The sequence below is a fragment of the Peromyscus leucopus genome, chromosome 3 (genome assembly GCF_004664715.2).
Source record: "Peromyscus leucopus breed LL Stock chromosome 3, UCI_PerLeu_2.1, whole genome shotgun sequence".
NCBI classification, from domain to species: Eukaryota; Metazoa; Chordata; class Mammalia; order Rodentia; family Cricetidae; genus Peromyscus; species Peromyscus leucopus.
The window spans coordinates 84065102-84082886 of record NC_051065.1 but is presented as its reverse complement, the minus strand read 5'-3'; the positions used below and the strand labels follow the sequence as shown (position 1 = coordinate 84082886).

At 38.6% G+C, this 17785-nt stretch overlaps 1 protein-coding gene across 4 annotated transcripts; it reads right to left on the bottom strand.

Annotated features, from left to right (window-relative positions):
• Positions 1-1491: 1491 nt before the first annotated feature.
• Positions 1492-17319, bottom strand: Serbp1 (SERPINE1 mRNA binding protein 1). Of its 4 annotated transcripts, none has more exons than XM_028880767.2 (8): positions 16887-17319; positions 13085-13238; positions 12391-12531; positions 12192-12281; positions 11362-11481; positions 6928-7105; positions 3359-3532; positions 1492-2202 (listed from the first exon to the last, which is right to left on the bottom strand). In XM_028880767.2, exons 1-8 carry the CDS (start codon positions 17197-17199, stop codon positions 2146-2148), a joined length of 1227 nt encoding a protein of 408 aa, XP_028736600.1. In that variant the 5' UTR covers positions 17200-17319; the 3' UTR covers positions 1492-2145. The 4 variants fall into 4 exon arrangements, with proteins under 4 accessions (XP_028736600.1, XP_028736602.1, XP_028736601.1 ...); XM_028880769.2 differs by having other exon boundaries at positions 11362-11436; XM_028880768.2 differs by having other exon boundaries at positions 12192-12263.
• Positions 17320-17785: the final 466 nt, after the last annotated feature.

Genomic DNA, 17785 nt, shown 5'->3' with positions numbered 1-17785 from the left:
CAGCGGTTCACTTTAAACCTCACGTGATACTTAAACATTCAAAATCTTAAAAGCATTATCTTGACAGTGCAGAGATCAGAAAATGGGAAGCCAAGAAACGTATATAAAGGGGCTCCCACTTGATTGCTTTTGTATCTTTCAAGAAATGAACATGCAAATAAATTGTTATTTTCAATAAACAAAGCCTACGTTCAGTTCTTCACATGAAAGTAAACCTGAAAGCAAACTCAAAGGTATCAGAAAGACTAGACCTACCTCTTCAAATTCAACCTACTTTGAAAGTTTACAACAATGATGCAAATGCCACTGTGTTTTCTGGTGACAGTGGCTCAGTAAAACCTGTGTTTCTAAGAGAAGGTGTTTTCTGCAATATGTTGCTGGAAATCTGAATTTATAAAGGTGTTACTACTAAAAAGTCAATTAAGATACTTGAAAGTTTAAACATACTGACTTATGGGTGCATATGCTGCACTCTCAAAGGGCCAACAAGTCCACATGGGCTAACCCTTACCTCTGGAGAGGTGTCATTTAACATGTGAAAAGTCAGGTATCAGCATTAGTACAGAACTTGTGCATCAAGTTCTATTAAAAAAAAAAAAAAAAACACAAAACCCTTCTTTTCAAGCTGTCAGACATGCTGGCAACCAGATAAGTAATTGCAATTAAATGAATAACTAAATGTACTATACAATATCATTTAGATGTGTACATAAAAATCAATCATCTAACTAGCAAATGTAAGATTTAAGATCTCCATTATTTCTAAAATTACAACAGATTAAAAAAAAACTACTAACAACTGACAAGTCTTAAAAGCTTTGAATAAAATTCCTTCCCTGGTTAATTAATAAATGTGAATAAAAATATCCTAGAAAACTTGTTTTTTGATAATTCTGTGTACATACTTTTTAATAAGCAGTGATGCTTCTGTTCAAAAATCCATTAATTACCTAATTTTCTAATGGAGGAAATGGAAACTTATAACATTTTCTGTGAAACATTTGTCTATCAACCCAGGGCAAAATCATAACAATATATAGGAAGTTCATAAACAAGATATTGTTTTATATTTTATGTATGGTGTTGTTGTTCCAAACTAAGTAAAGCTGGTTTTAAAATACTACAAGATAGTTTTCCATCTCAGCATAGTAACCAATGAGTGCCCTTTGGTCTATATAAATCAAAAATAAAGATTGTTAATTACAGATAACCACCTTGATTTGGGGACCTTTCGCACGCAAATATCAAATGGCTAGGCTCTTATTTTACACAAGTTTAACTGTTAGGCATTATCAAACTAACTTACTCTGTCCACACCCACAGAACTATTTTAATGAACACAGGCTATATCTGTAAACAAGTAGTAGCTTAAACAAGTTCCAAAAGCAGTGTTTAGTTTTACTTTTAAAATGAGGAAGCCTAACATTTTAAAAGTAAATATAGGTGAATCAGATATAATTTGAACCTAATAAACCATGCATGAGCCAAGAGTTAATAAACCAATGTGTTTTGAATTCATTCAAGTACTGATAATTCTGTATAAAGATTTAGTATATATCAGCTATCATAAGTTGTGGAAAAAAATTCAACTCCCAAATAAAAATATATAGTTAAAATACATAGTGGTTAGTATTTCACGCAGCATAAAATCTGGTAAATCAGAAGTTTACATGTCCCAGCTGACCATGTGTGAAAATGCAAAGCAGATATTAAAACCAGTATTGTGCCTAATATTTAAAACCGGCTTGTAATTGAGGGAACATCTAAAATCCTTAATTAAAAAACACAAATGAAGTGAAAGCTTTAAACTGGTACACACTGTTCACACCTATATTTCAAGTTTGGAAATGCATATTTGCAAGCAGCAATACAAAAGTATTCATGAAGAATGCATAATCTCTGAAAATTATGAAAACATCCCTGCTACCAATACATTTCTAAATACAAAACTGACTAACATATTTGTTACTTCTGTGTAGCTAGAGAAGTTCATTTTCAAAACAGATAAAATTCAGTCTTTAGGTGTGAATGGTATGAATGACAGTCTTTTTTTTTTTAATTCTTAGTTGTTTGGGATCCTTAAGCATGCAAAAGCTTTGAACAGGAGGGTCCACAAAGGAACCAGTGTTGTATTATGGCATCCAGTTAGGCCAGAGCTGGGAATGCCTCTGGGTCATCTACATCAGGAGCAGAAGCACTTGACTGAGGAGGAAAAAAAAAGAAACAAAAAATTAACCACAATTCTCAAATATTAAAAATAGGCTGTTGGTGTCTATATTTAGACACTGAATTCTATAAAGTCTTCAGGTTAAAACACTACATAAAATCGATTGAAGCTTTTAGACACAAAATTATACATCAGAATAAAACTATACATACACCAGCAATGAGTCTCTGTTTCTCCAATGAAGTACTTTAATTATCTGATGTGCTAGGTCTCATGTACAGAGCTTGTATATTGCTAGGTTAAGTGTTCTACCACTGATTGTTACGTTTCCTGCCCCCTCCCCACCCCATTTGGGACAAGATTTTGCCAATTCCAGCACTTGGAAGGCAAAGGCCACTTGGTCTACAGTAAGTTCCAGGATAGCCAAGGCTATGTAGTGAGACCCAGTCTCAAAACAAAAAAAGCTCCAAAAATAAAATAAATATGGTTTGTTTTTCAAACTGGACATTAAAGTTATCCCTAATACTCTGTCAACAGACAATTCTGAATTCAAAATCAACTCCTTGAGCATCTATCAAAATTCTCATTAAGAACTTGTTTTAGAGCTGAACATGGTATAAAGGACCTTTGGGAGGGTGAGGCCTGACTGCAAGTTTGGGAACAGCTTGACATAGCACCCATAAACAAATTAATATTGTATCCCACTCTTAAATCATGGCATAGAGTATGTTTCACAGAAACTTTAGCAATCCTAAGAATTTTCTATACCTCAATTTACTCAGCAGTGAGGATAAACACCCCAGAGTAAAAAGAAATTATGCCAGCATGCAAAAAGCCTAACGCAGCACCCTGACAAGCACAAAGTAAGAATTCAACAGTATGCTTCATTCAACTCATTGGCAGCACTACTATAATCATTAAAGTCCTTTAAACAGAAATAAAACTAATGCCTGTTATCACAGTGTATGTTTACCAGCACCTCACAGCAGATCAAAGAGTTCAAAGACAGCCTGATCCACACAGATGAGTTCCAGGCAGGCTGGAGCCACATAGTGAAACTGTTAAAAATGCTGTTTCTTGAAAATAAGTCACTTCTTTAGTTCTGTATCCCCCACCCTCCAGAATATCCAGACAGTAATCTCTTACAAGTCCTAAATTGCTTAAGACAGAAAAAAAGCCTCTTAAAATCACCTTATCAGTCCTGCTGCCACGGTTTGGACGTCCACCACGGCCACGGCCACCACGTCCTCCCCTGCCACCACGTCCTGGGCGGCCTAGGTCTCCAAAATTGATCTCCAATTGAGACGTTATATCATTTGCTGGCTTCCGGAAATGATGGTCCATAACCGAATCTTCAGCATGAGCCTAAAATGGTTAAGTTAAGGCCCTTGGGTTAATTAATATAAAAGTAATGCTGCAAAATTTCTAAATGTACGTTCTCTCTAAAGACCTAATTATTAATCCTGTACTTTGTGTGAATGAATATATCCACTTCTAACTAAAGATTTCCTGTGTCCCAGCCTGCCAGTGGTCAGGACAAATTCCTCTTACCAGCCAGTCCCACAGCCACTCGAACCCAAGTAAATACACAGAGGCTTATATTATTTACGAACTGCTTGGCCATTAGCTCAAGCTTATTACTGACTAGCTCTTACATTTAAACTAACCCATAATTCTTATTTATGTTTAGCCATGTGGCTTGGTACCTTTTCTCAGTTCTACCTTTACATCTTGCTTCTCATGGGGCGGCTGACAGTCTCCTGACTCAGCCTTCCACTTCCACAGAATTCTCTCTCCTTATCCCGCCTACACTATACTTCTTGCCTGGCTACTGGCCAATCAATCAGAGCAACACCTTCACAGCATACAGAAAGATATTCCACAGCATCCACTTCTAATTCTACAGGTAGTACAGTTCACTTGGGGGTCAGGTAATGACTTTGTTGTGGAATTCTTTTAACTTTCCTTTATCATAAGTTTCTCTGAATTGCAGGTGATACCAGCAGTCCTTGGTTAATGACATATAATCCAAGTGACAAGTTCCCACTCTACTAAATCTTCAGCAGTTAAATCTATGTGACATTTACAATGGGTCCTTAAAATTGGGATTCCAATGTGAATCCCTGATGATCTTTGGATAGAAGACATAGTTTTTACTAGTGATAAATCTGAGGTTTTTGTTAATCTATATTCTTCCAAACTAGGCCCTCTTACCCAAGAATGAATGTACACAAAGTTTTGTTGTTTACATATAATTTTAAGTTGAGCAAGCATGCCTACCTTAAATACTAAATTTTTTGTGCACCACGACTTTCAAATTAGGAATGTTCAAGCATTCAGACAAGGATTACTCACTCAGCCTTCATTGCTCCTCCACATAAATTGCCAACTTCGAAAGTCAAACTTTACATAAGAGATTCTTAGAACTATACGTTAAGTCCACACCTTAAATGCACTAAAAGTACTTTACTAATAAATGAGACATTACAAAACTAAGATATCTCAGCCTGGAAGGAGGAATTAATAGAATTTAATACCGCTTAATGCCTCTAGTTTTATACATTCTGGATAAAATTAGTTATACTCCTTGGCTGAAAAGTTTGCTTTATACCAATAAAAGTCTAGTTTTTATTTATTCTTAATACATATAAAATCTATTTAAGGATAACAAGTACACTGTCCTTTATAGCCAGTATCACAGCTGCTAGTAACTACTTTAAAAACACAAATGAACATTGTTCACATTAATGTTTCCATATACTGATAGCCAAATTCAATTCTATCCCTTTAGTTATGACAACTCAATCTAAAGACAATAGTTTCTCAAATATAAATTTTAAGGAAATCTAAAAATCATTAAATATAAATCTACAAAAGCACTAGGAAAACTAAAAAATCATTTTTAACAGCTTGTCTTGTATCTGGGTTTAAATGTTTGGTATTTCAAACCATTGATGTCAATAACTTTCTAGAGCACAAAAGCAAAACAAACTTAAATCTGGATGGTTTACTACAAAAAAGTTTTGATGTTCAGGGCACATTTCTAACTTTTAGGTTGACTTCTAGAATGTGATGAAACCAGACAAATCCACTTATCTCTCTAGAGCATTTAGGATGTCAACTTGCTCTGACCTCAGATCTGTCAGTACCATTCCCCAAACCACATTTCTTCCTTCTCGGAAGCACCCCATTATTTGTCATACAGGTAATATCAGTGTTAAATAAATCAGTAAGCCCATATTTGTGTAAGTATTCACATCACAAAGGCACAATAAATATGAACCCAAATATAAGTGATTTGATAAATAAGAATGTCAAAGTTCCAAATTTTTTCAGAAGCAATTTGCAAAAATTTCTTACGCCTTACCTTGCATGATACAGCAGTCCCTTGTATTTGCAGGACATTTAACTCAGGAGACGACTGAAACCACAGCACCAAACCCTACACTATGCTTTTACCTATATATGAGCTATTAGTTAACCAATGGGCAAATAGTATACACAATGCAGATACAGTTGTAAATCGGTAATTCATACATTCAGAGAGTACAGGATAATGCTAAGCTTCTACAACACTATTTAGAGTGGCGTGCAATGTAAAATTATGGATTTCTACAGTTTTCTACTTACTATTTTTGGACCCTAGTTAACTACAGGTTAACTGAAAACAGGATACAAAACAAAAAATAAAAAAACAAAAAACACACAGCTAAATAGGACTGCTATCAGAATAAAAGATTTCAAATTGGGAAACATAACATGCATGTAACACACAAAGACTTCAATACATTAATGAATTATCTAATATTTCAACTAGATTTTAACTGGAAAAGCCAGAGCCTAGTTAATCTTTTTCATATTAACATAGGCCACTTATTATTCTAAATGGAAACTCCTACATTAATTTTCATTGTTCAATCAATAACACTAACAATTTTATCTGTAAGAACTGGGATAAAAATGTTTTTTAAGACCTGACATTTAAGACAATTTTCTCATTTATATTTTTATGGAGTAAATATTAAAAACCATGCCTTTTCTAAACTTAGAAAACCAACTCTATTTAACCTCAATTTCACTTAACAGTGTTTCCTATATTGGTCTCAGCTATTTGTATGTCTAATAAACCAAAATGTATTAAGAAATTGAGTGCCAGAAGTTATGACTCAATGGCAGAGCATGTGCATGTTAGCATGTTCCTGGGTTCAATTCCCAATATCAAAAATAAGTGACACAGCCCAATTTATTATATGAATGAATACATGTATCAAAAACGCCAGCAAAAGCTACTTGAAAATTTTTTTTAATAATTTGGTTAAATTCATATTCACATAAGCCTCTATCAGCATGACTTTCTGAAGTATTTACATTAGTTTCCATGTTTCTTCCATAAGAAACTCTAATCAGTCTTTATAAGACACCATTCCATAACAAGGAAAAATACTAACATTTTCTAAGTCCTGAATATTTTTTCTTTCTTTCTGAGCAAGTTTTCTACACCAAATAAGTCTAAAATAAAGCTTAAAAGTTATCTGAATTAGCTGGGCTGTGGTGGTGCACGCACTTGGGAGGCAGAGGCAGGTGGATCTATGTGAGTGTGAGGTCAGTCTAGTATTCAGAGCAAGCTCCAGGACAGCTAGAGCTAAATAGAGAAATCCTGTCTCAAAAAAACCAAACAAAACAAGTTATCCATATGAAATTTAAAACAAAAATTATAATTCAAGGCACAAATGAACAAATTCAAACAATTTTAATTTTACCTCTTCACTTTTTGATTTATGCAGAACAAATCCCTTTTTCCATTGTCCATCAGCACCTTCATTTGGTTTTCGGATATTAAATTCTACTTTCGCTCGGTCTTTATTTTGAATAGCTTTCCACTCATCCAAAGTCATCTCTTTTGGACCCTCTTCCTTAACCTCTTCAACTTCATTCTCCCTGTGAAAAAGATATTTAAATTTTACACCTGATGGTTGTTACAAATTTGTAGAAAAAATTCTGGAGGACTGAAGAGATGGCTAAGAGATTAAGAGCACTGGGTACTCTCCCAGAGAACTGAGGTTCAGTTCCCAGCACACATGGCTGCTCACAAACCCTGTGACTCCAGTTCCAGGAGATATGGAACCCAATTGTGAACTCCATAGGCAACAGACAAGCAATGGTACACATACATACAAATAGGCAAAACACCTATATACATTAAAAAAAATTTTAAACACACACACATATATATTTCAAATTACAATAAGAAAAATGACCCTGACTCTTAGTATCTGTTAGAAAGACTATTGGAGAAGAATCACAGGTTTCTGTTATAACCCAGCAACCAACTCCAAGCATGGTAGAGACCAGTTCATTTGCATATTGATTTGTGAATACAGATTACCTTACAACTTGCCTTCTTAAATGACTATACAAAGAATTGGCCTTATTTCTTTGAAACTATATTTTAAACTGTAACCTCTCGTGTAATTGATTTCATGGTCTACTTTCTCCTAAACTGTATATGGTGCATGGATGCATGTGCATGCAAAGGTATGCCAAATGTCAACATTGTTATTTTCCATGATCACTCTCTTCTCTATTTTTTGAGACCAGATCTTTCACTGAACCTGAAGCTCACCAACTGGCAAGGTTGGATGGCTCTAGAAAATCTTCCCACCTGCACTAGGAGGGTTAAAGTTGGTCAGGTGTGCACCCACGCCTGGCTTTTATGTGAGTGCTAGACTTAACTTCAGTCTTAAAGCTGGAGCAGCAGGCGGTTTACTGACTGAAACACATAACCCCATCTCGTTTTCATTTCATATATAAAGATCATTATCTGCTGCTCTTCTACTTCAGTTACTAGCATTCTAGCCAAGCATACAAGCCTGATTCCTACAAATCTGAAATTCTATGTAACTCCAACTCTCAAATCAACCTCTAACATATGGACAGAAGACTGAGGTTTCATCAGTAATGTAACTGTCCACAAAACAAATTGGTTTCAACATTTATACCAAAATAGTTATCTGTCCCCCTTTCTACATAAAGCACTGACCTAGGAATCCACTATCTTAGTCCAATTCCAAATGTCACCAAACAAATCATTTGCTATTTTGAGAGCTCTGCTTCCTTCCAAAGATACCAAGTGATTTAGTTTAGCATCATTGCTAAAATATCTTTATGTAATTCTTTATATCTGGACAGATTCTATCTTACAACTTCCTGAAACAAATTTACATTCACTCTTGATAAGACATTGGACATCAAGTCTGTCAAGTCACTTTTACACATAACAGAACTAAAGCTCTGGAAAACTGTCCTCATGACTCACCAGTCGACAGTCCGTGATACCTACCTTTAAAGACCACTTTGCTTCTTAAACTTATCCTGAAAATAAAAAATTATAATCCATTTCCCCCTACTTTCTAAGAATAGACTGCTCCGAAATGGTGACTATCATATTCGTTAGAACAATTATCCCCAACTGCTCCTAAGTCCCAAGTAGAGGAATCCTTTCTAATACCCCATGAATATATCATTTCCTTCTGAGAAACACAATCTTTGAGGATCACCCTGAAAGCAACTCAAATATGTTTAATAAAAGAAAAGGATGTGCTGAGTACTGTGAGGTACCATTAATCCCCATTATGCTTATCCCTCCAAAGTAAAACACACACACACACCAATTCTTAATGCAAGAGACCATCTAATTCCATTACTTTGATATACTCTAGTGATTGTTTCCTTATATCAACAAGCCCACAAAATACAATGCTTCCTCTCATCATTAAGAGTTGTTCACCAAAACAGCATTTCACATTTCTAATTTTTTTTTGATATAGTCTCAGAAGTTCCAATTCAACAATTAAAAAATTTAAATGACTTGAACAGGGAGTGGCAGCACATGCCTTTAATCCCAGAAATCTTCTTGTGAACTAAAGACAGTCTGGTCTATAGAGTTCTAGGCCAGCACTACAACACAGTGGACCCTGTCTCAAAACCAAACAAGACTAGATAAATGGTACAGCAGTTAAGAGCACTAGCCAGTCTTCCTAAAGACCCACATTCAAATGCCAGCACCTACATACAGGCTATCATCTACACTCCAGACCCAGATCCGTGGATACCACATGCATGTAGGCAAAACGCTCATACAAGTAAAATTAAAAATAACGAAGTTTAAATGGAGGGTGTACTTCAGGGAATTGGCTGGCCAAAGAAACCCCAAAGGCAAGTTAACAAAAGCAAAATCTGACTAATGGAATTACAACAAACTAAAAGACAATGTGCACAGATGAAATACCTGTATCCCATTCAAGTGACTAATAGAAAGTATGTAACAAATCCAAAACAGCCCAACAGACAAAAAAAAAATTAAAAAAAAAAAAAAAAAACCACCCACCTAATCTGACTTTAAAAAAAAAAATGGATTAATGTGGGTGAGCCAGCAGAGTTCAAGGCCAGCCTGCTCTACAAAGTTGAGTTCCAGGGCAGCTAAGGCTGTTACACAAAGTAAATGAAAACTATGGGCCTGGGGATGTAACTCACATGATAGTACATATCTGACATGTATGAGGTCCTGAGGTAAGTCTTACCAATGCAAAACAGACATGACTGAGCACACCCACAATCCCAGTGCTTGGAAAGAATCATACATAAGTAATAATCCTCCATTACATAGTTCAAGGGCAGTCAGATTACTTAAGACCCTGACTAAAAACAAAACACAACACCATCAAAATCACAATGAGATCATCTCACCCTTGTCACAAATGGCTATTAAAAGAGAAATAAATGCTAGTGAGATCCTGACAAAACACCCTCAGAAATGTCATCAATACAACCACAAAGGAAATCAAAGATTCTCAAAAGAATAAAAACCTAGAAACATCAAAAATTTTATCATTGGGCATATATTGTGTTGAGCTTAACTTTTCCTGGGTAGACATGAATAAACATGTATTCACTCCAGACAAGCACACACAACGGTTAAGAAAATTATCCCACCTGCTTGGTGGACCAATGAGTTTCATTAGTTATTTATAGGAGCATGGGTGAGTGCTTATTTACAGGAACACAGAAAACCTATGAGCAGTAACACCAACAGAGAAGAGCCCCCCCATCCCTTAGCAATCATTACAGACTTATACATACTCAAAGTAGGGGTCCTCAGACCACCTGGCAAGCCCATAAATGAATGTTAGTTTAGCAACAGGTGCCACGATTTCAGGACAGCAATGCTCATGTTATGCCCAGTAGATTGAGTTCCACAACATACCCAAAGGAAATAAAAGCAGTATGCCCAAAATACACCCACAGCCCGTTGTTTACTTGTAGCATTAGTTAACAGTCCAGTTCCAGGAGATCCAACACCCTCTTCTGGCCTCTGTAGATACTACATGAATGCAATACACTTAACACACATGCAGGCAAACACTCATACATATGAATTTTTAAAAAGAATGCTAATGAGCACTCTCATCATTGCTTTTCAGTCTGAACCTAATTTTATACAAAGCTGTTTTTCAAGTTTCAAGATATAGTATTTACAACTGATAATGTTGAGATTGCATTGAACTAAACACTACAAAACACCTCTTATACCAACAATTTGGTTCAGTTTGGTTTTTTCTCTTTTCTTTTTGTTTAGTCGAGATAGGGTTTCTCTGTGTAGCTCTGGCTGTCCTATAATTCACTTTGTAGACTAGGCTGGCCTTGCACTTGCTCTCGAGTGCTGGGATTAAAAGGAGTGGTCCACCACTGCCCAGCTTAGTTCAGTTTAGCACACTCCACCTATTCAGAATTTCAGCGAAGTACAGCTATCATTATAATTACCCTTCCTAAATGCAAATGCAAAGTACTTTGCTCCTTTCCTTCATACCTGGGTAACAACAGCTGATTTTTATGATCAGGGCTTGAAGATTTTACTTAAAATACATACATATTCCTTAATTTTTCTAAGGTGTATAAAAACAGTAAAATTATCATATCAACACTAAGTCAGGCATGGTATTACACACCTGTACTCCCAAGACTTAGAAGGTAACACAAGAGAATACTGAGTTCCAGGCCATCCTGAACTACACAGCAAGACAATGTCTCAAAGTAAGAAAGTCTCATGTCTGTGCCATCAAATGAGATACTTTATTGGTAAAAATCCAGACAAATCCCCAGGTTGGAGCATTACATCTCCACACAAAACCACTTACTTATTTTCAGTGTCTGCCACTGGGTGCTCTTCACCTTCAGGTGTTTCCTCAGTCACATTTGATTGATCCAAATCACTGCAATTATAAGATATTTGTTTCTGAATGTATTTGGGAGACTCTCTAAGGAAAGAAAGAAAAAGAAAGGCATCTAGGTCCATTTACATGTAGCCAAAAGTCCATCATAACAAAGTAAAAACTTTTACATTCTTTATGTATTTCTACTAATTTTATTCTATTTCTATTCATTTTATGCTCCAGTAGACATCTAAGAGAAAAACAAATTATTAAATTAGTTTATACACTTTTAAAACAAGATTTTATAAGTCAGATGCAATAGTGGATACCTGTAATTAACTACACAGCAAGTTCAAGGCTAGCCCGGAGTATTTAAGACTCATTTCAAAAATACAAAATTGGGGGTGATATCCAGAATGATAGTAACATGGGAAGGCCTGAGTTCAGTCCCAGTACCCACCCTCAAAAAACAAAATAGAATTTTCTTTAAATGACACTTAAAGCCTAATTGAGGGTGGGGGTGTAAGGAAGACTAAGAGAACTAGAGTTCAAACAATTAAAGTCATAATACTCCCAGTATCTTTATCATGGGGCTTCAGAAAAACTACATACATCCATCACTAAAATAAAATTATTCATATATTTAATTGTTTTTATTTAAATATCCCGTAAGACATTATAAGGCTATAGCTTTGAGACAGAACATCCATTCTTATCTCCAGAACAAAATTTAAGTATTGACAAGCCTCTAGTAAGTTAAGCATTTTGGTTTCAAATTATTTAACTTAATAAAAAAAAAAAATCAGAATACCAACGTTAATTCATCTTTGACAGTTCCCCAGTTGTGAGATCCGCTACCTCCGCGTTTGTCCTCATGCTTCAGGCCACTGTAATGCGAAAAAGAACTAACAAAACTGAGTTAACATTATACTCTTTAGTTCTAGAAATTCAAATTTTGTTTTTATTAAATAAGCACATTTAAATCTAAAACATACAACAATCAGTGAGACTTACGATCTATCACTTCCACTATGCCTATCAAATTCACGTTTGCCACGAGAATCAAATCCATCGCCTCGGCCCATTCCACGTCCACGGCCTCCTCGACCCCTTCCAAGACCACCTCGGCCTCGGATAGGCCTTTCAATAATCGGTCTACAAAACAAATATAAAAATTATACCTCAGATGTTTCTAGAAAAAGGAACAGGGAAAATCCACTCCAAGGCTCAAAAATATAGGCTATGCTTACTGGCTTATAACTCAACAAATAAATATGTAATTCCAAGCTTATTTCTACTCATGTAAAGGGAGAAAGAATTAGAAACTTTTGCTATTCTTGAAATAAAGTATTGCTGTCAGTACACTTTTTCACTTACTGACTCACTGCATCAGTCATACTTGTATTCACCAATACTCTCAACTATAATAATCGTATCTAGCCTGCATGATGAGTGACAGACAATACCACTATCCTTTTAAACTCAGTATCTGGACAAAGGGAGGAAAAGAAACTGGCCACTGACTCAAAATATTTACTATTAAGAGATCTAACTTAGAACAGGTTATCCATAAATATAAATGCAACAACATATACTCACTTTTCTCTGAAATACACCTAAGTAACCTGGCAATTATGCCCAATTTACAGCTATACATTAAGATCTAAATATAAGAGAACAAAGCGGGAAAAGCTTGTTTAAAGCTTACCTATCAACTGAAAATTCACCACCTTCAGAACCCTTTTCTTCAAGTGGTTTTTCAAATCTTCTTTCCCGAGGTGTTCGCCTTTCTGGTCTCCTATCAGTTATTTTCCCTTCTCCCTGAAGTTGTTGATCAGGTCTTCTTCCAACTCGCCTTATTCCTTATGACAAATAACCAGCATAAGCAAATCATTTTTACAACACAAAAGTTTAGGCTAGACTATTAAGGCTGATGGGCATCACCCATGTGTAACAAACTGCTTTAGGACATTTTTATTCAACAGTAAACATCTCAAACTTCATCTACAAGCTAGAACTGACTTGGAAATCACTGGGCACCATCACACCTTTACTTTCCAAGAAGTCAAAAGCCTACTACAAAATTTTAAACTTACAGGTATTTCAGTCCTGTGATATATTTTTGGCTTTAAAGACATCAAAGCTAATACCAGTAGCCAGTAATAAATAACCAAGCACTGGATATTCACTAAATATGCCCCTTAGAAAACACTGAAATTCACACTATTATTTTTCTATATAATCTGCAGGGGGGAAGGCAGTAAAGAACTCTTAAATCTAGAAAATTATAATTCTGAAAGAAAAATAAAAGACATTTATGAGCTCCAGGGGAAAAAAAAACCCTAATTTAAAATAGCTATTTGAGCTAGACATGGTGCATAAAATATTAACACTAGAAAAGAGTGGGGCACAAAGCAGGTTTGGAAGTTCAAGGCCAATCTGGATTACAGAGACCATGTCCCAACTCCACCTCAAGCAAGCAAATAGAGCTATTTAAAAACAACAACAAAAAAAAAAAACCACCACTTTCCTCATTAACATTCAAAGTTCAAGTATGTATACACAAATCCATATACATATTCCCAAATCTAACTTTTAACACTATAATGTAACCATTAGGAAATACTACATTATTAGTATGGATAGAAAGTTTTCCCCATGTCTGCTCTTTCAAGTATCTGTTTTCAAAGCATCTTCACAAATCACACACAGAAAGATCCTCATTTAGCAATTATGTACTAAGAAGGCTGCAACCATCCAGAATGTTAGTAACATGGGATGGCCTGAGTTCGGTCACAGTACCCACCCTCAAAAAACAAAATAGAATTTTCTTTAAATGACACTTAAACCTAAACTAATTTTTCTACCTTCATTTTTCTTTCTGATAACATAGGAAACTCACAAAAAGAACCAATATGAATTGAATTATTGGTAGTCTTAAGGACAAGTTGATGGTAAATACATGCCTACCATTTCAGGTATGCTCTAATTACCAAACCACAGGTTTTGACAGTCAAAAAACTGCTCAGAAATTGTTTTTTAAGTCATGTGACTTAGTTTAAGAAAAGGGAACACCATCAGGATATACCAATTTGTTCAGATATCCCTAACTAGTCACACAGTAAAGATGAAATTCTTTAATATTTAAACTTCATTTTCTGTAAATTCTCTGGACAAGACCTAAATGTAGACCTTATACCAAGACATTTACATAAATTTCATCAGAGGTACAGTGTGTTAGGGTGGAGCTATGGAACCAGCTCAGTCCTTGTAATGATAACCAAGCTAAACACACCCACGGAACAATGGCTTGCTTCCCCACCCAATATTCAATGAGGCCTACATAATCAGAAAACCTTATTAAATGAGTGTTGCTCAGTGAGAACTACTATAGTATAGTGTGTAAAACGCTGGGTTCTACCAATATCACCACAAAAAGTAAATTCATCTAATGAAAAATTTTGATAGTTTTTAAAACATGCAAGGTTTTTTTTTTTTGATGTACTTACCTATACTTGAATTTTAACTGCAGTAGAATCCTGGTTTTTTTTTTTTTAATCCAAAGACCTGGTCTACACTTAACATTTTGCCAACTCTCAAGTTCTTCAGACAGACACCATTACATTCTAGCATTGTGTTATCGAGACACGAGACATACCATAGGTTAACAATTCCTTCCTTTCTTAGAGGTACCAACTACCACCCAATACACAGAACTCACATGTTTATTCAAAATTTCCCCTTATGTATACCCCTTTTTTAAGAAATTCTGGTTTTAGAGTGATCTAAGAAGTGGGGATGTAGGAAACACAGCTTTTCCCCAGCATGGGCAAAGTCCCGAGTTCAATCCCCAACACCAAAAAAAAAAAAATTGAAATACTAAGGAAAAATGTCGATCAGCAATGTGAATAAGTTTTCCAAAGGACTGAAGTAAATGACAATCATGGCTATAATAAAAATTCTCTACATTTATGACTTACAATGTTAGTTTCCAGGTAAGACCATAGATTGGATTCGTGGTGAAACTTGAGTAATTTCAATTAAGCTTCATGCTTTGAACATTTTAATGAGTGAACGCATCTACCTGGTGTGTTTTAGACACAACTTATTCATGTACTTTCTTTTAATCAGTGTCATCAAAGAGGTAAACAGTTTAAAATACACCAGCCAATTTCTTAACACAAGAATTAAATGCCTTATTCAACTGTGTGATGTCAAGAAGCTTAATCGGCAGGGTACTTTTGCCCAGGTGATGTTTCCTAACACTCCAGACTATGCTGCCCTTCCAAATCTCTCATTTTAGCGCAAGAATTCTTCCTTTTATTCAATCAACTAGGTTTACTCCAAGCCTTACAAAAAAAGAGAGACACCCTCCCGCCCCCGCGCCCCAAAAGATACCTTAAACCAAAACCTAAACAATTCCTTTCATGAGCACGTGGCAGGCAGTAAGAGGCAACTTTAACATATAATGACAATTGTAAAGACTCACAGCTTGGATTCTACACATACCTGCTATTGATTTTGCACTTTCTTAACCCTTAATTGCTTTGCCTTTTCCCCCACAATAAGCCAGTATTGGGGAAGAATGCTAAAAGGAAATCAAAACAACTACGAAACTTTCAGCGCCCTGCAAGGGACTATGAACCGCCAATGAAGACCTGACCACGCTTCACGCACGTGCGGAGGCGAAGCTGCAGACTCCCAGGAGCTCGGCTGCCGGGACCTGACAGGGTGGGCACTCATTTTACCCAGCAAGCCAAAAGCAGGAAAAGCCCTATGACCTGGGGGCTTCGGGGAGTTGGGAGAAGGGATCGCGACGTGAGAAGGGACCTGCTCATGACCGGTCTTCATTCAGAGCTCCCTCTAACAAGAGTGGGGGGCCAAATTCCTGTGCTTCCCAACAGTTTCCATTCACGCCGGGAAGTTACCGTAAGTTGAACACGAGCGCGAAATTAGGGGGAACCACAAAAAAAAAAAGCGCACGTGGGGACCCACACACAGCACCTCCCTCCCCTCGAACGGTGCCCCCACACCGAGACGCAGCCCAAGCGGGTAACAACTCCAAGCCCCGGCCTTTCCTGGAAAGGTCCGCGCCATTTGTGGGACAAGATGGCAGGGCAGGAGCCCAGAGCGGGCAGCAGCGGCAGCAGCAGCAGCCCCCAGGAGCACGCCGAGCAGGAAACGTGCCCGCGCTGCTCCCGGGCACCGAGAGGCAGGCGGCGAACGCCCGGCCCGAATCGGCGGGAACGCCCGGGCCGCCCTCTCCGAGCACGCTCAGGCAGCCCGAGGCGGGAAGGCTCCCACCGAGCGGAGCCTGCGAGCGGCGGCGTGGGGCTCGGGGTCAGCCGCGCTCCCGGCGCCGGCGAGGGACCGTGAGCAGGGCTCCGGGGGGGGGAGGCTCCGGCGGGCCCTCCCGCTGGCTGCACACGCGCAGCGGCGGCGCACGCCCCCGTCCTGCCCGCCCGCCCGCCCGCCCGCCCGGGGCTCCCCACCGCCTCGCCCGGCTTTACCTTCTTTCTTAAGCGCCACCGGCGGCTGCGTCTCCTCCTTTTTGTCAGGCACGCCGACGCTGGGGGGCAGCGGGTTCTTGCGGTCTTTCTGGGACTCTTTCCGCAACTGTTTGCCCGCCGCGTTGGAGTTGGTCTGGGCCGCGGCCTGAGCCGCGCTCTTGGCCCCAGGGCCCCCAACGCCGCCCCCGCCGGCTTCTTTTTTCTTGTTCTCCGCTGCCTTCAGTACCTCGAAAGGGTCCGATTCGTCGTCAAATAGCTGGTCGAATCGGTTGGTGACCACGCAGCCGAAGCCTTCCTGTAGGTGCCCAGGCATGATGGTGGCTCGGCGGCGCGTTCCTCCACGGATTGCAGCGGACCGCGCCGAGCCAAAAGCGCCTGCTTCAGCTCTTCCCACAAGATGGCCGGGCCGAGAGAGGGGGGCCGCCTTCTCTTCCGGCGCTAGGCACACATCCGGGAGCGGCCTGCGCCCGCACAGCACCATGGGGCATGTAGGCCACGGCCGCTCGTCCTGAGACGGCTGTGCGCTCCTGAACCACAACCCCCAGCGTGCACCGCGCAGCAACTCTTCGCGCGCGCCTGGGAGGCGGGATCTCACGGAGGGAGCGAAGCGTGCTCGCTGAAGGTGGAGAAGCGTGTGCTGGGCGGAGTTCTGCCACCTGCTCTTGTCACCCTTAAACTCTCTCGGTCTTTAGCTGCCCCTGAAAACAGGGACACGTGAGGGGTGTCTTCTGCTCACGAAAGTGTTCTCTGTCTTTGGTTTCGCCCACCCCGCCCTTCTCCGGCCGAGGACTTTCTCCACCTTTCCGAGAGGGTCAAGGTGACTCCCAGACCTAGTTACTGGAGCCTCAAAAACTTCCGGGGGGGTGAGGGGGGGTGAGGTGTCACACTACCCTCCCGTA